This window comes from Macrobrachium rosenbergii, chromosome 12 (assembly GCF_040412425.1).
Source record: "Macrobrachium rosenbergii isolate ZJJX-2024 chromosome 12, ASM4041242v1, whole genome shotgun sequence".
NCBI lineage: Eukaryota > Metazoa > Arthropoda > Malacostraca > Decapoda > Palaemonidae > Macrobrachium > Macrobrachium rosenbergii.
Genome location: NC_089752.1, coordinates 44,299,829 through 44,321,897, shown reverse-complemented (window position 1 = coordinate 44,321,897; position 22,069 = coordinate 44,299,829). Strand labels below are relative to the sequence as shown.

General features: G+C 37.2%; 1 protein-coding gene across 1 annotated transcript in view; it reads left to right on the top strand.

Moving 5' to 3' along the window:
* Positions 1 to 21,738, top strand: part of LOC136843644 (uncharacterized) — a 375,108-nt gene extending 353,370 nt beyond the window's left edge. Inside the window, exons 5-7 of the mRNA XM_067112187.1 lie at positions 14,183 to 14,314; positions 14,680 to 14,796; positions 21,133 to 21,738. Of these exons, the coding sequence (XP_066968288.1) occupies positions 14,183 to 14,314; positions 14,680 to 14,796; positions 21,133 to 21,153 (270 nt within the window). The 3' untranslated portion in view covers positions 21,154 to 21,738. The remainder of the gene's footprint in view (positions 1 to 14,182; positions 14,315 to 14,679; positions 14,797 to 21,132) is intronic.
* Positions 21,739 to 22,069: the final 331 nt, after the last annotated feature.

Below are 22,069 nucleotides of genomic sequence, written 5' to 3'. Positions count from 1 at the left end.
TGGCGTACCTGCCATATTGTTAAAGAAAGTGGTTCATTCAATCGCAAAGCCGCTAGCATTATTACTAAGACAAAGTATAGATACAGGCAAGATTTATGATGAGCATAAATTAGCATATATTACTCCTACTTTCAAAAGTGATTCAAGACTAGAGGCAAGTAATTATAGGCCTGTGAGTCTGACATCTCATATTATGAGAGTTTATGAAAGGGTAATGAAAAAAAATATAATGAAACATTTAATGAAAAATAGATTGTTCAATATAGGACAACATGGTTTTGTACCTGGAAAAAGTACACAAACCCAGCTGTTAGTCCACCATGAAAGCATATATAAAAATATGATAAATGAAAAGATACAGATGTGGTTTACCTAGACTTTGCAAAAGCTTTTGACAAGGTAGATCATAATATATTAGCAAAAAAATTAGAAAACATAACATTGTTGACAAAGTAGGAAGATGGATAAAAGAATTTTTGCAAAACAGAAAACAGATAGTGATTGCAAACGATGAGAAATCGGATGAAGCTACGGTAGTATCCGGTGTACCACAAGGTACGGTGTTAGCTGCATTGCTGTTTGTGATTATGATTGCAGACATAGACAGCAATGTTAAGAACTCAGTAGTAAGAAGTTTCGCAGATGACACAAGAATAAGTAGAGAAATTGCTTGTGATGAAGATAGGAACTCGCTACAAAGAGACCTAAACAAAATATATAAATGGGCAGAGATAAATAGGATGGTATTTAACTCTGATAAATTAGAATCAATGAACTATGGTGATAAAGTAGGAATGCTATATGCATATAAAGGACCCTATAATGAAACAATCACAAACAAGGAAGCAGTTAAAGACCTTGGTGTGATGTTGAATAGGAATATGTTATGCAATGATCAAATAGCAATTCTATTGGCAAAATGCAAAGCAAAAATGGGAATGTTGTTCCGGCACTTCAAAACAAGAAAAGCTGAACACATGATTATGCTTTATAAAACGTACGTACGTAGTCCACTTGAATATTGCAATATAATATGGTACCCACACTACCAAAAGGATATTGCACAAATAGAGAGTGTACAAAGGTAATTTACAGCTAGAATAGAAGAAGTTAAGGACCTTGACTACTGGGAAAGACTAAAATTCTTAAATTTATATAGTCTTGAAAGGAGAAGAGAACGCTACATGGTAATCCAAGCATGGAAACAGATAGAAGGAATTACTGAAAACATCATGGAGATAAAAATCTCAAAAAGAGCAAGCAGGGGTAGATTAATAGTGCCAAAAACTATACCAGGAACACTAAGGAAAGCACACAGGACATTAATCCACCACGCACCAGCATCAGCGTCTATTTAATGCGCTACCAGCTCATCTGAGGAACATAACAGGAGTGAGCGTAGATGTGTTTAAGAATAAGCTCGACAAATATCTAAGATGCATCCCAGACCATCCAAGACTGGAAGATGCAAAATATACCGGAAGATGTGTTAGCAATTCTCTGGTAGACATCAAAGGTGCCTCACACTGAGGGACCTGGGGCAACCCGAACGAACTGTAAGGTCTGTAAGGTAAGGTCTCTCATCGAAGAAGAATGAGAAAGGTTATCTCGTCTGAAATCCACTAAAACGAGAACATGGCTCCAATCCAAAAACTAATACTTATTTTTAACCCACTCCTTCTCCCCCTTCCTCCTCTCCCATTGCCCCTCTTCCCCTTCCTCCGCCTCTCCAATCTCTTCTGCACGTGTTATAAATTTTTGTGTCCTGCGAGTGTAATTGAGTCACAACAACAGGAACAAAAAAGGAATAGTAAAACTCAATGCTTTCCCTTAGTTTTTTTTTTATATATATGACGTTGATCCACGTGCAAAATAAGTGTCTATGTACTGGAGGCTGTAGTGTTCGTGAACTCTAGATGAAGGAGGTGAAAGGTGTATCATCTCTTTATACCTGGGGCTGAATGTGCAACTGATTATAATTTTTGAAGTTGCAGTATGAATAATCTGCAGTGAATTCAATGCTATTGTTTACGTGTTTCGCTTATCCCCAGTTACCAAAAAAGAAACTTAGGATTACAAAATATCACAAAAAGCCAGTATGCAGTCAGTTACGAAGTCTTGATATTGGTTTCCCTTTATATTTTCAGCAGAATTCCCACTCCTTGATAAGCAGAATCTCTGTAATTGTGAATTCATTTTGATCATAGGTAAGAAAAGAAAAAGATTTGCAATAAAGAAATCAGACCATGAAAATTGTGTGTAGGAGAGAGATGGGGGAGGGAGGGGAAATGAATAAACAGAGAATGGTGGAGGGGTAGAGGGAGAGAGAGAGTACTAAATAAACCGATTAACATACAGGACAACTTCCCTTATGTTTCGTTGGTCACTGGAATTGCTGGAAGCTCATTTTGGGCTACTATCTCATTAGAACGAATAGTGATTGTTGCAAATTTGAAAGATTTTGCTCCTGAAACGTGGAAGAAGTAATAATGCCTGATTTTGTAGATATATATTCTTAGGGATGGGAGACGTCATTTTTGTGTCTCTTTGATTTTTCTTTTTTTTTTTTAGTGCAACAAGCTGTGTGGATTTTTACAAAGGACCTCGTTTGTGTGTGTGTGTGTGTGTCTGCGTATGTGTTTGTCGACCTGTGAATCCCAGGTGTTGAACAATCACACCGCTTGAAAATTCTGTCTTATACTTGCCTTTGGAAATTAGTTTTTGAATGATACTATCGCGAAGGTCAAATCTTAGGTGATGCTCGAGATATAATAAGGAGGAAATAGTCAATCTCATGAAAGGTTCCGGGGCATACAGGACACATTTTAAAGGTCAGTGAGTGGCTGATATCGATATGCATTGTGATATTTTTATTTGTGGTAGTAATTGTATTTATAGTCCATTGATGTAACCGGTGTAGTAATAACTGTTGTTACGTTTATTGTATTTGTTGACCTTTTGGTTTCATGAATTAAATGCAGTAGATGATGGGGGGATGGAACATTTAAATACATAATGGGTAAAGTGAAGAATTTAGAAGAATATTGCAACACGTTGAGGAGAGAAGAGAAATGTCTATGGAGACAACATAATTATGATCTGCTCCTTTGCGTGACACCTTTCTTTGGTGGTTTCCAGTCCAAGTACTAACCAGAATTAACGTTGCTTAATTCCCCTTGAACGGGCGACCAAAGGTAGTTACTTATATGGAACAAATCCTATCACAGTGCAAATTTGTTTGTGCTTGCGTCTGTATAACTTTGTTAAGGAATATCATGATAATCCTTTGTACTGCAAGAAAACTGTTTCTCCTTATACGGGTGGCTTCATAAAACATCAGATCTGCAATTCCATTTTTCCTCTTCTGACTGCTACAGGGGCTCTGTGTATATTTCCACAATGAACAGATGTATTTTTAGTTTATTCTGTCCTCTTTGATTCATATCGTTCATGTTTCCCAAATTACAAGACTGTTCAACTTGAATTGGCTTTATGGCATGTGGTATGTATACCAGTTGATTTATTTACCATCTCTTATCATAATTATCACCAGCATTGCATTTAACACCGGGAGCAGATGGACCCATGGCCGTAGAATGGAACTAAAAAAAAAAAAAAAAAAACATTCAAATAACAAAACGATACAGCCTGTTAAAATTGCAGTAACGGATTTTCCGATAAGAACGTAGAGAAAATGACAACTGCGCGATGATTCTGACAGTGATACAAATATGTTTTTTGTAATATTCGTCCATTTCATTCCCGTAATTAACTCTGAAAAAGCTGAGCTACTCACGTTGAGCTGCAGCCAATTGGATTATACATTTATGTCCCAAACTATGTCGCAGTTACTTGACCATAAAAATACATTTTGAGGATTAGGTTTCGGCAGAAGTAGTTTTCAGTTCTGCTTTGGGTTAGATCTTCCCTTTTTTTATAAATAAGAAAAATAGAGGAATACACCAAGATTGTATTCCTGAGGGAAATTTATAGATAATGAAAAGCATCAGAGAAAACGAAAGAAGTGTACAGAATTGTGTTTGTTTGTCAATGGATATTTTAATTATCTTCACAAGTAATACTTTTTCTTCACATAAATATTAAAGGATTAAAAATAGAGATTATTATTATTATTATTATTATTATTATTATTATTATTATTATTATTATTATTATTATTATTATTATTATTATTATTATTATTATTATTTACAAAATGATAATGATTATTTTGACTTTTCAATGCACTGCTCATGAAATTACGAAAATTTTAATTCTTAACTTTTATTAGTATTAGGTATCTTCATTGACATATAATATTTTACCCAGCAAGCGAAATCACGCTGACAATGTGAAAAAGTTTTTGTCTGGGAAATTGCTTCTCAACGGAAGATAACTTTTTGTGTCCACTGTTTTCTCCCCTATAGATTTTGGGATTTTCCCTTGAGTGCGTGTGAATAGGTTAATTGGCTTCTCCTTTAATCTAGGAAATTATTGTTTGCTCGCTGCATGCTTATTTCTAAAAGTTAAGGAAAATAATTTCGGCCTAATAAGACTTTTGCCTCAAGACAGACCTTGGCATTTTGAAATGGCTTTTTTGGAAGTGTCGCCTCATCCTTTAACATTTTCGTCTTAAGCGACAGTTGGTCTTTCTACTAACATTTCTCTCAAAAGGATGTCACTTTCCGGTGACTGTTAAATTTCTTCAAGTTTATAAAATTCATTTTAGTTCCTGCCTCATGCTCTTTCCTTCGGGGTTTTTAGAATGAGTAAACCATCAAACGATTACAGTACATGTTGGGTATTTCATTCTCTTACTTGGCACACTTACTTAAAATACAAAAAATCAGATCTGTTCCGAGGAACTATGGACTTAGGAAACTTAGGGAAAATAGTGGCAGAGGATCGTGCGGAAGAATGAGGTTGGTATAATTAATTTATGAAACTGATGGACATACAAAAGAAAAATGTATAAAGTAAGAAAAATTAAATTCTCCTAGGAGGAAACTTAACACATCCTGTATAATCGTCAGTCCGCTGGTGCCCAAGGAAAGCTCAGAGCTTCAGTGACAAGCAAATGCTTTTGCTTAGATTTCAAAGCAATTGCTTTTGCTAGTAGCACATGCTTATAGCAGATACTCAAGTTCAAGCAAATGCTTAGAAATTATCAGCAATTGCTTCATTTCCAGTGAATAAAAACTAGCAATTGCTTGTTCTTCTGAGCAATTGCTTAAAAATGTTTAGGGAGCTCACGAAGTGCATGGAACTCCAGTGAACCGCACGATGGCAGACTTTCGTCAAATTCTTTAAAAATGAAGTCATCAAAATGTACACACACACACACACACACACACACACACACATATATATATATATATATATATATATATATATATATATATATATATATATATATATATAATTAGAAATAATCAACACATAATTAACTGTGGAACAGAAATAAATTACTGACCCACATCAGGATCAACCAAGGTCTTTCAGTTGAAAGACAAGACCGCTGCCAACCAAGCCACACAAGTCATACAAGAAGTTGGAACCTAAGTACCACTGTACCTAAGGCTTTACCTGAGCAGGCTAACTGCCTTGCTTACCAGCGGGTTTTCCCACACTTCCCGACTGGTATGCAAGACAATTAGCCTGCCCGAGTGCAGAACGACATGACAAGCTTTTTGGCTCAACTTTTGAACTGATCTGATATTTTTTTAAATTTTGATTCGTTTGCGTGTTATTTTATTTTTTTATTCACGTAATGATTAATTTCATTTACTCTGAACATAATGATCTATTTTGTGCGTTTAACTTTCAGTAATTAGATCAATTTCAAGTTTGGATTTAATAAGTGCGTTTCATTCATCCCTCCTTCAGTGAATATATCAATGATTTTGTGAAGCATTTTTAGTGTTCATACTTTTAAGGTACACAAGTAACTTTGTAGAAACAATGTGACAGATACTGAATACTCTAAAGGTCTGAAAATCAACTCGTGAGTACTCGTAAGATTGAGAGAGAGAGAGAGAGAGAGAGAGAGAGAGAGAGAGAGAGAGAGAGAGAGAGAGGTGAGCACTCCTCTTGTCGCATCTCAAAACAGCTTATGATCTGACACTGATGCCCATACACCCACATCGAACTATATTATATATATATATATATATATATATATATATATATATATATATATATATATATATATATATATATATATAAATTTTTATCATACCGTGATTTACATACAATCATGAAGCTACAAATGTCGCTTAATATCAAATTCACGCTACCTCAGGAATATCTCCGAAGGAGAATTATCACCGAAGGGGAATTTATATAAGTGAGAAATGAATTGGAACCCATCGGGACACGAACCCTTGACATGGGCCTATTCAGCGACTCCAGTGGACGTTACCACTACGCCATCAAGATAATTCTCCTTCGGAGATATTCCTGAGGTAGCGTGAATTTAATATTAAGCGACATTTGTAGTAGCTTCATGAATATATATATATATATATATATATATATATATATATATATATATATATATATATATATATATATATATATATATATATATATATATATATATATATCTCACAATGTCACCACAAGGAAAAATTGAAAGACTGGGTGTAGGTCCTGACCGGTTTCTGCTCTATTTCCAAACTGAAATAACGCTGAAAACGGTCAGGACCTTCAACCAGTGTCTCATTTCTTTGCTTGTGGTGATGTGATATATATAATTATCTTTTTACTGTATATTAAGCGCTGTTTTAGTGAAGGTGATATGTGTATCGTGTTGGAAGTTTTTTTTTTTTAATATTGATAACATTTAGTGCCTGTTTCAGGTTTTGTAATGTATCGTTTCATATTAGTTTGCAAGCAAATTGCGGCATGAATAATCATTTTGTACACGAACAGAAATGTGGACATTAGATTAATGTGCCAGAGATGTCATTTACATTCGTCTAGTTCTATGCACCTCTTTTTGTCTCTTCGGGATGAGGGTGATGGCCACCACCCACCACATTCGACCAAACCCCAACACCCTAACTGAATGCTTAGGTCAACTGAGGCATCGTGGTTTTCTCATAAAACGGTTCTACGTCGTTTCCCCGTCTGTGGCCACCCATGAAAAGGTTCATGTTCTTGGTTTGGTGGTCTGGTGAGAGTCAAGTGGGCATCGCTCCATCGTAAACGTTGAAAATCAAATGCAAGAAACGGAAATAAAGTGAGGTAATGGTACAGTCCCTTGGAGATTAGGGTGGGTTAGTGTGTGTGTGTGTGTGAGTGGCTCAACATATTTGTCAGGGTTTTTGGCAGGCTACTTCTGTGATCTACCTTGCTTTTTAGGAGCTTTCAACAACCTCTCTCTCTCTCTCTCTCTCTCTCTCTCTCTCTCTCTCTCTCTCTCTCTCTCTCTCTCTCTCTCTCTTTATTTGCACCTAGAAATTTATTACTATTGACTATGATCTTACCTCTGAACCCAATCAACAGCAGCGTTGACGCTGAGTCGTGAGTGAGACAATGAGAAGTTTGGCGAAGGAGCGAAAATATTTGAAGAGCAGTTGCCAGATCAGAGGAGAGGGATGATCGTGTACAGGTTTACAAGAAAAAAAGCGTTGCTCTCTATTATTCTTGATATTGCCTTTTTTTTTTATATCTGTCCGTCCAGAGGTTTCTGGAAGGTAAGTGGGACTTTGAGTAAAGTAATTTTTTGTTTTTTTGTTTTCCGTCTGAACTATCGAAAAAATTTCTGTTTCGTTCACGAAAGACTATTAAAGGTATAGCCCACAATAATTGAGTCTCTCTCTCTCTCTCTCTCTCTCTCTCTCTCTCTCTCTCTCTCTCTCTCTCTCTCAACCAATCAGGAGTCGCTTCCTCCTCTTTTCGAAGGGTATTGCATGGACTGTTGTGATTGGCTAAAAGCTATCTGGAAGGTTTTCAGTCAGACCGTAGCTTTGGCTTCGTGGAGCCATGTTTTTTCGTCCTTCTTCAACGTCGCATTTTGACAACGTGACTCCAAATCGTCCCGGATATTAGCGTTGATTAAGGTGAGTTAAGTTGTAGGGGTTGAGAACTCCGTGAATATGGACACGTGAGAAGCATAGTTTTATGTTCACACGCAAATTTGTGATTCGGTATAGTAAGAGGTGTGTTAAGCCATAAGAGACATGTGAAGTTGCTTATCTGTACATGAGAGGATGTGATAGTGCAGTACCGCTGAAAGTTGCTGCATTTCATGTTTATTAAACTGGCTGCCTTTACAACAGACAAGTGCTAGAGCTTGGGATCCCAAGATTAAGCCAAAGGAGATTGGCCAGCATAGCCTGGGTCAAGTTAGTCACTCAGGTAAGACTGTTGCATCGCTGGTTATGTCGAATTCATACGTGAAGAGCGATGCTTCGGTGTAGTGTACCTGGAATCAATATGTTGTGAATGGAGTCCATATGATGTTGAGGTAAACTTATCAGGTTTTCCCCTACTTGTAACCTATTGCATTCAGCTATCACATAACGTTTGCTGTAGTTTCCTTTTTCGGATGAGGGGGAAGGGAGAGGATGGGAGGGCGGAAAGTGGGATGGATCGTTCATGTTAAACGTTAATGGTGATGATGATGATTAGAACTGTCAGATGGTTTAAGTATTTAGGATTTGACAAGGCCAATCCTCATCCATCCAATTAGTGCCAAGAGTGTCTGGGATTCCCTTCGAAACTGCGACCAAACCCAATAGTGCTTTCATGACAGGAAGACCAGCAGCGTAGATTAGAGAATGACAGAAAGACCAGCAGGGTAGAGAAAGTGCCGTTTTATTTAAATGGAGTCCGTAATCAATCAATACCGTTCGTTCCCCTCAAGCTCCAGTTACGTAATGGCGGTTGGTCATTATCGTGATCCTCAGTCTAAGAAAGTTTTGAGTCAGGAGAAGGACGTATTGCATAGTCAGATTTTAAAACCCATTTTACCTTTAATGTAAAGGTAGAAGGGTTTAATCATTTTATTAAAGGTAAAAGTTTAAAGTAAACTTTTAAGCTATTTCAACATAGTTTCATGTCTTGTTTCTAGATGCACCAACTGCGTACATCTGTCAAAATGCCAAAATCTGAGAACACTGTAGGGTCTGATAGGTTCCTTCATAATGGTTACTTCGTTGTTATTGCTCAGTGACAGCGGTGGGTCTTGTCCGTAGGAGTAACCCCTCAGTTTTGAAGTGAACTTTGTTAATGGAAGGAAAATAAGAATGGCAGGATTCCTAATCCTTTGTAGAGTCCTGGTGCCCATCAGTTTTAAAGGTGTTGTAATGACAGCTATACCTGGTTAATTGGGAGATACGCCAAGCATAAAAGCAAGTTTTTTAATTCTGTAATGAACATATTTATTAATGGTCAAGGTGGTATCAAAAAGTTGAAGATGGCTACTTTAGCAAAGAAAATCGAGGGTTATATGTTTTATTGGTCACAACATCTGTGGAAGTCCGAATGCTGATGACAGCATAAGATGATTCAGTTTGTTGTATTTCAAGTTTATTCAAGGCAGCAATGGCAATTATTTTGGTAACAAAGCATACACTAAGGCAGTGTTCAGGAATCCCTTGGGGATGCGGGGTGCGTAGAGTAAAAAGTCTGGAAATCTCTCTAATTTTTTTTTATTCTAGGCAAATAACAAAGGAATAACTTTATTTCAACGGTTTCTCGAAATACGTAACGTCTAATGAAGATTTTGAATGAAATGTTACTGAGCCGGATATATATAATTATCGAACAAAATTAGTCAATTCTATTAAAGTGAAAATGGAATACATGAAAGGTCGACTTCCATGTGAAGGGCTCTTCATGATTTATGCCACTGAAATCAAGAATAGGTATATATGCAATTGTGAAAGGCACCTAGCCTAACCATAGTAGTGCTCTTAATCCCTTGAGCCTGAGGCCGTACGTGAGAACGTAAAGCAACTGCTTACAGTGAGACCTAATCTGGCATATAGTATTAAGCTTTTTTTCTTTGCTTTGCAGTATTTTTTAGTCACTTTATTTTCATTTTCCAGGAGTAAGTTAAATTTGAAATCGAACCCGATATGAATTTTTCATTCAATAATCCCCTGTCTTCGTTCTTAGGTTTTCAATTTCAACTGAAAATTTTTCCCCGGGACGAACAGTGTTATTTCACGAAAGAGAGAGAGAGAAGGGGAGAAAAAGCTCAGTCATTTGTACTGACGCTAAAGAGAACCACAGTAAGTTGCTGTAGACATGTAATAATCAGCAATAGCAAACTCAATAGTGAAAATTGTTTTAAGATACTAAACTGTCTAATCTCACAAGTTATGGTATGATTTTGTCAAGATTTTCGACCAAATGACCAGTTGATGAGGATAGGGCCCTTGCTTAACAATTTCAGCTCATTTTATTCTATTAACTTTTCCGAGTATTGTGACTTAGTGCATTTGCTCACTTGACACAATAGCATAATCTTGCCCCGCGATCAAGGTTGCTGATTGTATAAATTCTTTAGATATTTCCGGATGATGCTGCTTTTGTCGGTAACTGGACATTGACGAAATAATTGAATTGAAGTGCTTAACCGCATAGTTTTCTACGAGAATACTGAACCTATATTCAGTATATGTTTTGAGTTATGTAGTAAGAACCGAATAAATTTTGAGCATGGTCAGTCATACTGAATTAATATTCTTCTACAAAACCTCCACATTACATTCATCGGCGCCATTTACATTAAATGTGTTATTCCACAACGTGTTTGCGCAAGAGTTCTGCTCTTTCAGAAAAGTTTGTAGTGTTTTCGTTTACAGTTTCGCCGCTTTGGTCAAAAGAAATGCTTCTAGCCAGTTGAGTAGTCATTTTTTCCAAGTAACTTTGGGTCACAGTAGCATTCTGTAGCCAGAACGACCACTGTGCCTGCTTCCAATTGTTCTTTGATGTACATTGGGTTACGGGGGTTGTGGCTGCTGTCTTTGGAGTGATTTCTCCCGGAACAATTACTACACAGACTAATTATTATTTTATTTGTTAGTAAGGGTACGTAAAACACTGACTTTTCTGAATCGAAAATTGAGTGATGAAACTTTAGTCCAATGATGAGAAGGTCCTTGCTATCAGCCGTAGTTTGGAAGATTATTTTTAGGTGTTTAAGCTGGCAGGCAATGGTAGTGATAATTACCGGCGAAATATTAAGCCAGTCAGGGGCGAGGTCAGTTATTGATAACTTACCCCAATAAGTGTTACTTTGTCGTTATTTCCAGCAACATAGCCTACATATACACTATTATGATCTCCGGCTTTTATTTCCGCCCCACGTTGAGACTTAGGAAGAACCAAGTGACCAAGAGCACGGGGTGTGGGGGGAATCTCATTTAACTTTCAGTGCTGAAGGACTTCATGTGATAGATGTATCAAGATTTCCTTCAATGTGTTGCAAAATTTCCTTTCAGGTTACTGGAGATTTGGGTTGAAAATCTGGACAAATGGCAACAGTCCAGTATTCTACATTTTTAGTACCATCTCCTCTACCTGTAACATGCAAAGTGCTTGTTTGATATCTGCATTTAAACGCTCTGCCAGTTTGGCATGTACCCTAATTGGTTGATGCCCTCTGGCATCAGGGGAATTGATAAGGTAAAGTATTACCTCTCAGTGTGGCACGATCTAGACTAGAGATTTTGGATCTAATGCAATCGTATCATCATCTTGTCATCAGTAAGGATGTACGCGTGGCTCGAATAAGGCTTTTAGTTCCATAAAACCATAACGTGGGTATTTGAATACACGTCGTAGAAATGGAAAATCATGATCACTTTTTGCAGTCGATGGATTTGATAAATCAGGAGTCTAATTTGTTCACTTGTTTCTCATGCAAATGTCGCTACATATTGCCTTTTGCAAATCGCGAGTTGAAATTTCCTGAAGTGTTCGTCTTTAAAAAGGCAGGAGTTTTCTGTTCATACCAGTGGGCGCATGATTCCCTGTACATAGCATAATTATTAGTAAATTATCCTTAGAATGAAATTTGTGACACTTCAAGTTTCCTTTTTCTGCCTGATTGGTGACGCACTTCCTTTCCATTAGGGAAGGTATTACAAGCTGTTTCAGTGAGGCAACGTATCCAGAGAGTTTAAGAAACAAAATTAAAAGGGTCACTGTGGCTGTGTGTCATGCGTGGCTGAATACTCTGTAAATGGGTTACACTGAAATGAATTCACTCGGATTGCCTTTGCATGTGGAAGTATCTCTCTCTCTCTCTCTCTCTCTCTCTCTCTCTCTCTCTCTCTCTCTCTGAAATAACGAAGCAGTAATAATCTTGCCTTTAAGGGAGGTCTCGACTTGTCGAGAAGGGAGAGGAGGAGGAGGAAGTCGTCGTCATCATCCTTGCCTTTATTTTGTAAGGCACATCTTTCAGTCCATGATATGGGATGCTTTATTATATATATATATATATATATATATATATATATATATATATATATATATATATATATATATATATATATATATATATATATATATATATATATATATATATATATATATATATATATATTATATATATATATATATATATATATATATATATATTATATATATATATGTACATATATAATTTTTTTTAATAACTTAACCGTCTTGAATAGTTTTTTTAGTTTCGTCGTGATTATCTTAATTTTTGGCATTTGGTTATCTGGACTGTTAGATTTAAAATCGGTGTTAACTTTCCATATTTTAAGCTGGAAATCGATTTTTTTATATTATATTTAATAAAACTGTATGATTCATTTAACGACCATCAATAAATGCAGTAATGTTGCCAAATGAATTTTTTTTTTAAACGCCAGTCTTTCTTCTAGTAATGAATTATCATAGCAGGAAGTGCGACATCTAATATAATTGTTCATTTATTTGTCGGCCGTTTTTTATTTCGCGAAAAGTCGACTTCTTGTAAAAAGAGATTCGAGGTTCCATATTCTTTTTTCATTCGATGATGGGAGCTTCTTTCCATTTTGGGTGAATCAACTCGACTTAGGCTTAGTTTGTTAGCACATGAAATAGAAGAGATTGTGTAAACTCCTTGAAATGCAAACTTGACTGGAGGTTAAGGTCGAGGCGCTCTTCCACTTGTCATACTCTCTTTCATTCCAGGGCTTGCCAACAGTTCCTGTCTGGTCTGCTTTATGTTAGAAAGTAAAACAGGATTCGGAATTTCTGTTATTAATAAAATTGACGAGATGAGAAGTTGAGAATGTGTTCTTGTGTATTAGAGATGTTTGATGGAGGCGAGATGATGAGACAAAAGGATTGGATAGATAGTGGCTAATGGACCGACCTCTCGTCAGGTGCTTAAGTCAATATCTTGCCTTCATTGCCGTCAACCTCAGGGGATGCTAGTGTGTGGGAGAACGGGAGAGGAGTTTCCTTCTGCTGCATATGTTAGAAACAGGACTGTCTGATGATGTGACTAATGTGGTAAAGTGTATTTGGATATTGAGGCCAAATGGGGAACAAAAGTGAAAATGTTCCCTCAGTGAACTTTCTTGAAGAAGCATAAAGGCAAAAAGGTTAAACATGACGGGACGTATATCGTGGTTTTGTCAAGAATAGAAAATGTCTTTTTCTTTTCTTGCTGGGGCCGTAATGCAGTTTTCTGCTTGAAACGCTGAACATATCCTTATTCTTGGAGGTAAGACCTATTTAAGTCAATGGTAATTTTTTTTTAAGATGGAAGAGGCGACTATGAAAGCCTGCTTTCTCTGGATGAACATACTCCGTAATTTTATACTCAACTAGGAGATCTGGCTATGCAGTTTTTCAATTTGTCAAAAGCCCGACATGGTGGTAGTCCATCACTGACTCATGCTAAAGCATTATTTAAGAAACCTGGCAGCTAAATTTAAATGGAAAGGGGTCAAGTGTTGATTATTACTATTGATAGTGGTTTATACAAAGCGTGAATCCAAGTCCCTTTACTCAAGCTAATTTGATTAGTCGAGCAAATAAACGTGATTTCACATAAGGAAGATGTCCTTTGAGAATATTCATAGTGAGTTTGCTGTGTGACACAACCGATATAATTTTTTAGCGTCGCATAATATCCATAATTTGACAAAAAAAATATTTCCAGAACATTAGTTGAAACAATTGTATTATATTTTCATTCTTTCAGTTGAAGCCTTCCCGAGACCTGGGATTTGGTGAGGATACACAAGTCGTTACTGTAACATATAATAGAAAGCAGCTATATAGTGACGTGAAGGATATTGAAATAAGTTTTAGTCAGAGGTTTCATTCCAGCATGGTAAGTTTTATGCATGAATATTGTATCAATTTTTTTGTAGATGTTCCAGCATATTCTAATATAAGTGCCACTTATTTCGAGGTATAATGTTGTGCAGTTTCATGAAATTATTTACAGTTAAAATTATTATGCTTATTTTAAAACTAGGATTTTTTGAGGTACACTGATCATATATTTCAAAATGTTTGTCGAGTCAGGAGAATTGAGTTGTTATAGCTTCTAGAATTGCCTACGTACAAACACGAACGTAGGCGAGAAGTGTATTTGTTTATTTTAATAGGTTTAAGAAAAGTTCCTAAATTCCTCAAAAAATTTGCCTCTACCTTTATGTATAAGAATGGTCTGATTTTCTTTTCGATTTCCAGATAAACGATCCTCGAATGAGAGACAACATCCCTTCACTTGTGTGGAAGATGGTATCTGCTATATCAAGCTCCCAACCTTGGACGAATTTTGACGCCCAGGACAAGAATTTACCCCAAGTAAGGGATCTCAGTATCTGTGATGATTTATGCCTATAGTAGACACTATCGTATTTATAATTGTTGCAGTTTTTCTGAGCTTTTCTTTCACCTTTTAACCTCTGTACTTGCTAAAGTCGATGGTGATGGCACGTACACATGAAAGACTTGACAAAGTGACTAAAGCATAGACGAAAAGAACCTCTTGTTACCTTACATTTCTTAGAACAGTATAATTTATCTAAAAAATCAAAGATATTGGCTGACTCTCCTTAGCTTGTGACCATTTTCGTAATTTGGGCACAATTTTAGATATTTTGAAAATCCAAACTTATTAAAGTTCTTAAACTTTTTCGGGGTATCGCATCACAGTTATGCACATTTCGAGCAAGTTTTCGTTATGACAGAAGCTTTTGTAACAAAGTAATTGAGTAATTCCATTTACATTAAAATTAAGGGCTAAAGTTAGAAGTCTTATCTTCAGAATTGCAGGTGTGGAAACTAGACCAAAACTTTGATTGAAACTAGACTACCTGTCTTCTGTCAAGCCATTGTTACAGTGAAGGTCATAATCGCTTTATTGTTACTGTGATCAACGTTATAATGTCAAGTTTCTGCAATCAGAACTGAATGAAGAGTTTTGAAAAGTTAAAACTTACAGGCTGATCAAATGTTAATTGATCTTGTGTAGAAATTGTTGGAAGCCAATTTAAATCAGGGGAGATGATGGTGCAAAGTCTAAGGGCTACATATTGGCTCGAGTTCGACCATGATATTAGCCTTGGCACATAACCCACACTAAAACAGTTATACAAAAGTAGGCCCTGGAGATAGGAAGGTAACGGAGTATAAAATTTATCCAAAGCCCCAGTGCTGGGACCTAAGGGGTCATTTAACACTTGACAATGGAAACAGGAAGAGTACATAGGGTCTAATTACTGTCTCTAGGAATTAAATAGATAATGAAGTAGGCTGTTGAATTTTACTTGGATGTGTAAATTTGAGCGTTGAAGAAAGACGTCTGATGAGTGGAAGGGCATAAGGAAGTGACTGGATGTCCTTGAAGTGTCCCTTTGTGAGTTTTGTTAGAGTATAGTATTCAAGTAGTGCTTCATCATCTGTATCAGTGTTATTCACCAAGAGTGTTTGTGTCGTGGAATATCTTTCACAGGCAACTGAATTTCTTTGTTTTGATGACTGTCTTCCTTTACCTTTCCAACAAAATTAAATTGATTTGAAGTTTTCAGTTTGTCTAGTGTTTTGACCGTTCTGAAATATGTAAAGGAAACTAAGAGTTAAAAAATGCCAGAAAAAATCGGCATTAATCTAGTTCACTTATGTGCGTGCATTTCAACTACAAGCTTCTCAAAGCAATTTCGTTATTATTTTTTAACGAACTTTATGAAAGGAGTCAAGGTGTTTTGGTTTATCAACTCCATCGAGGTCGGTAATCCTTTTGCAGATAGGAAGACATCATCATCATCATCATCATTTATGTCAGCTTTTCCCTTGAAGTGGTCATACGCGGAAGGGGTTATCTCCACTCCTCTGTTTGGTACACTTTCCCACTGATTCCCCATCTGACGTATCTCCTTTGTCCACTACTACCTTATTTCTTGCTACCTCCGTATTTGTTGCTTTTTCGACTAACTTGAACTTATCACGCCTTCTTACATGTCCCAAACTATTTGAGTCTGTTCTACAGCCTCTGGACATCACTTACATCATCTTCACATTGCACTTTGGCTATGAATCTTAGCATTATATAGTGATGCCTTTTGGAGTCCTTGTTATACCTTTGTCACCGCCTATGTTTCCGCAGCACTGAGTCAACCATGCCTTAAGAATGCATCACAAGTCCTTGCTTGTGCATCACCAGTCCTTGCTTGTGCATCATAAGTCCTTGCTTGTCTGATAAGAGGTTATTTTCATAGCAATCTTTTTCCGATTCATTAATACAGGGCTGCTCTTGTTACTAATATCTCAATACTTCCTAACAGGCTAGTGTCCCCATGGTAACAGAAATGATTTACCGCTTCCAAAACGTGCCTTTTAACAACAATAAGGTGTCCCCCCACCATCTCTTTCCTTATTATTGTTCTTATGCATCGTCAATAAAGTCCGTTACGTTACTTGCACATAGCAATTACCACGGAACACCCTTTTGTAGTCTTCTGTGTTTAACATTATTACTATGATAAACTGCAAAAGTCTTAGGGACACACATTTATCTTAAATTCGTTGGAAGTACCTGCCACTGTTCCCCCCCTCTTTTTGTGGTATGGTAAATATGGTTATCTCATTTTGGCACTCTCTTTGGTACGCCCTGCGTAGACAGTGTCCGAGTGTTTTGGTGTTCCATAACCTCTCAAGATCTACAGATATGTGGAATAATTCCCTCTTCGCATGGTACTATCATGCAGTTGCCTCATTATAAAGTCTGACTGTTGTTGATCTCTCTAACAATAAACCAAATTGATAATTATCGATTTCACCGGTTTCTCATATCCTTTGCAAATGCTTAACATTTTACTCTTTTTCTCATTCTTCTGGTCCTTTCCATTTCTTGATCAGGTTTTACAGTGACTGGTTCACTAAATGTTTCTAGGAAATTATTATTCCGAATGGCCCTGGAAGATTTCCACTTATCTGAAAGGAACCCTCTAATCTCTTTAATGAAATAGTCACTGTTCGTTCCTCTGTCGTGTAGCATCCCCTGCTTTTTAAAAATTTTGTCAGATTTTGCAAAACGCTCCTCAAACATTCCATTAAATTTTTTTAGTTTCCTTTGTTTTCGCTTTTCCATCAGCCAATTTGCTCTTCTTAATATATTTCTTTTCCTTTGCTAAGTTAATCTGATTTAGTTCCTCCCATTTTTCTTTACCCTTGCTACCTACCTTTTGGTTTAACCTCCCTTCGCTTTTCCTATTGCTTGAAGGCTGCCATTGTCTCTCCAATAGACCTCGTACATATTGATTCTCCTACTTTGTCCCTCGATGTCATGTCTGCTGTGTAACGCTGCATTCTCTCTCTATGTTATATTTATTGACACTTTTTCGTAATATATACTCTTAGATTTTCCATCTTTCAGTTTCCATGCTCTTATTTTCTTACTGTCTTTTTGTTTATCCCTTTTCTGTCCCTCACTGTCAGATCATTCCGAACAGTGTACATTGTATTAAGGATGCCTGCCCTGGTATACCAGCAGAAACCTTTTCTTAACGCTGTTTGTGCTTCCCATAATAAAATCTCTGTTTCAAGCATTGGGACCTATGAGGTCAATCAGCGTTGAAAAGGAAATTGAGAGTAAAGATTGTTTAAAGGTGTAATAGTAGGAGAACCTCGCATTTGCACTAAGGACCAATTGTTAGGGGAGGGTGGAAAGTAGATGGAAGGAAGAATATGAACAAAGATACAGTAAAAAGGAATGAAAGGGGTTGCAGCTAGGAGCCGAAGGGACGCTGTAAGACCCTTAAGTAATACCTACAGTGCACCGTGTGAGGTGCAGTGACAGCAATATCCCTCTATGGCGGTTTTCCTTTTCATGAGCACGTGCGCTGTTTAAGGAAAGGCATAAAAAAGTTTGTTGGTTGGTGTCATGTTGACGATCGAGTGAGAGGAACTGCTGATTCAAGTAGCCTACTCAATTCTGTGGTTGAAAAAAATGACCATTTTATCATTATATTTCTGTGATTAGATATATGTCATTTTAAAGGAGCCAGGCACTACTTGGTATGCTTTACGTTTGACCGAGATGTGGTAACACATCCCTTCGGTTCGAATCGTTGAATAAAAAGCCACGTAATAGCTTTCGTGTGGCTTTTGTTTTTTGAGCGTTGAGGAGAGAGTAACAGTCGCATTAGTATTTACTCATATAGTTAAATTTTTCCTGCCTTATCACTGAAACCGTAGTTTTGAGTTCGCTGTCCTCTGGTTTGTTGTCACCATTGTCATTCCTTCTCTGGAATCCTGTTCATTTCATTTTTCTTTTTGAGATATTCTATTCTGCACAACGTCTCTCTCGATCTGGATTCTTTATGTATTGTAAGAGGGACACTTTGTCTTTTATAGTTCGATTATAGTTCTTGTCACCTTTCAAGGATCACATTAGTTGATTTAGGTCGAGAAAGCTCTCATCAGAATTGCGGTCCAACTGCATAGGAAATGCATTGAGTAAACGAAGTCAATTATTCTTCACGTGTCGTTCACTCATCATTCGCCCATCGCGTTCCATTCATCCCCTCAAAAGATTTAATTCACTCTGACTGGCTCATTCACTAGTAAAGACAAGTGATTTATTCACCAGTTAAAGAAGCACTGCTCTAAAGGAAAGGTTATAAAGAAGCACTGCTCTAAAGGAAAGGTTATAACATGATAATAAAAAGATAAGTAATGTGTCACATTCTTCTAAACGGACTTGTGACCTGAGTGAGAATGTAAACCTTTGTTCAATCTAAATTATTAGAAGAGCGAGCACTAAGAATGAGAGAATGAAGACTAAGGCTGGGTGCATTGTTGAGTTGGAAAGAATGTTTGTGGAAGTTTGTGTTAAGCATTTAGTTGCATACGATGTGTGCGAGATATGATGGTGATAAAGTGAAAATGAAAAGGCACGTCAGCAGTTGTTATAGAACTAGCGTTAGGAGAGCTGTAAACAGTTTGGCATTCAGTAGTGTTAAGGAATGGAAGTTGAGCAAGGTGAACCACAATATTGAACTACCAAGTGTGGTTAATCGAGGAATTGAAATAAAGACATAATACGTTAGGCTCACTCTGTGAGTTACTTATCTTTCCAATTGATTTTTTTTTATTCAGTCAAGATAGACAAAATACACACGTAACTATAAGCGATACTCTGGTATTGATAGTGGTTGGAATTATAGGCCTCTTAACTATGGTGTAAATAGCAAATATAGTAGAATAGTTATTCCATTCCCTTCTCAGTAATCAATGGACTATCAATCTCCCTTGTGAAGAATGGCTCGGTAGTGCAAGTAGTGTAAGCCTAATAATCGGTAGTATACAGAATAATGTCATTCTGCATTGTTTACTTGCATGTTCTACCACCATTAGTATAAAATTCTCTCCCTCTCTCTCTCCGTAAAAGGTAATTAGACTAATGCCCAAACATGTGTACTTAAAAAGGTATTTAAACTGTAATGCCCAAAGATATGCACTTAGAAGTTGAAATTTATATGTCGGTGATTCACTAATTCAATTCCCCTGACTTGAGAATGGGTGTTTAATCGCATTTTGTGATAAGAAGTAAGGATCATCATACGAATATATCACGGAAAGCACGATTCTAACGAAAGGAGTGGCGAGTACAGGCAGACAGCCAGCCAGCATGTTTTTATGGATTTTTCTAGCGATAATGTTTTCTCCATGGGAATTTGATGGGCTAATTTCGGTCTCTGTTTTAAAACGCCACAGTTTTGTTTTAAAACGCCACAGTTTAAGTATTGTTTTATTAAGTATAAAATTCCCCATAATGCATAGTAAATTTACACAATTACCGCAAAGGGCAAAGGAGTCTGATAACGCAAAAATCATTAGGGTGCAATAATTCTTGCATATTGAAAAAATTACCATTTTAACTGAATAAGAAATGCTGAAGGAAATCTCATTTTGATCAGTTTCATTGACCAGTATTTGTAGACAACGCATTCTAAAAGGGGAAGCCGCACTTGTCTCTCTCGATTAACGTAACTGTCATCGCCTATGCTTAGTTTTGAAATACCTATATAACTTTGATTTATCCCGGGTAAACGTTTCAGTGACGTTACCTTAGAGTCCTGCATAACATGCCGATGTAACTTTGCTTTGCTCTGTTAGTGTTTATCCTAAGCCAACATGTAGTTACGTTTGTAGTTTACTCTGTCACAAAGTACAGTATATATGGCCAACCTTGTTAAATGCGTGTAAATACACACGCATTATTAATAAACTATTATTAAACAGTTCAAGTAATTAATTAATAATGATTTGCTATAAAGTTTATTTAATAATGATTTGCCATAATAAGTAATAGTCATAATATAAATAATGAAATCATTATCTCCCAGTGCTGGTAACATTTTTTTTCCAAACCATTTTTGTCACAACTGTCATATTTGCTCATTCTTTTAGTCATTGTTCGTGTTAACTTGAAATTTTGTATCTCAAGGTCATGGGTACGCTTCGCTTTAAGACTTTAAGCACAATTTTGCATGAATCTTACGAACCTTGTTTGCAATATTGCCGCATAAGTTATTTTTGAGGTAAAGAATATTTCGTGCTGAGAGCAATTTTAGCTAGCTTTTTTGAAGGATAGTTTTCTTTAGCATGGATGCTGAATAGTATTTTGCAACTTTTCAGGTGACCGATGAGTCCACATAAAACCGACTCGTGTCCGGACTGACGGGGAGGAGAATTTAAGGGACGTCTTCAGTAGGTCCTTCACCTACCTACTGAGGTCACCACCCGTACCTCAGGCTTCAGGTGACCGATGAGTCCACATAAAACCGACTCGTGTCCGGACTGACGGGGAGGAGATTTTAAGGGACGTCTTCAGTAGGTCCTTCACCTACCTACTGAGGTCACCACCCGTACCTCAGGCTTCAGGTGACCGATGAGTCCACATAAAACCGACTCGTGTCTGGACTGACGGAGAGGAGAATTTAAAGGGACTCGTGTCCGGACTGACGGGGAGGAGATTTTACGTCTTCAGTAGGTCCTTCACCTACCTACTGAGGTCACCACCCGTACCTCAGGCTTCAGGTGACCGATGAGTCCACATAAAACCGACTCGTGTCTGGACTGACGGAGAGGAGAATTTAAGGGACTCGTGTCCGGACTGACGGGGAGGAGATTTTAAGGGACGTCTTCAGTAGGTCCTTCACCTACCTACTGAGGTCACCACCCGTACCTCAGGCTTCAGGTGACCGATGAGTCCACATAAAACCGACTTGTCCCTTAAAATCTCCTCCCCGTCAGTCCGGACACAAGTCGGTTTTATGTGGACTCATCGGTCACCTGAAGCCTGAGGTACGGATGGTGACCTCAGTAGGTATAGGTGAAGGACCTACTGAAGACGTCCCTTAAAATCTCCTCCCCGTCAGTCCGGACACGTCTTCAGTAGGTCCTTCACCTATACCTACTGAGGTCACCATCCGTTACTCGGGCACTTGGGCTGCTCGTTCCAAATAAACGAAACTATTTGGCAACTCGGACACCTTACATGCAGAAATCCTACTACTTGTGTAACATATTCATAAATAAGAGTTTTGTAAAATGTTCAGTTGTTTACGTAGTT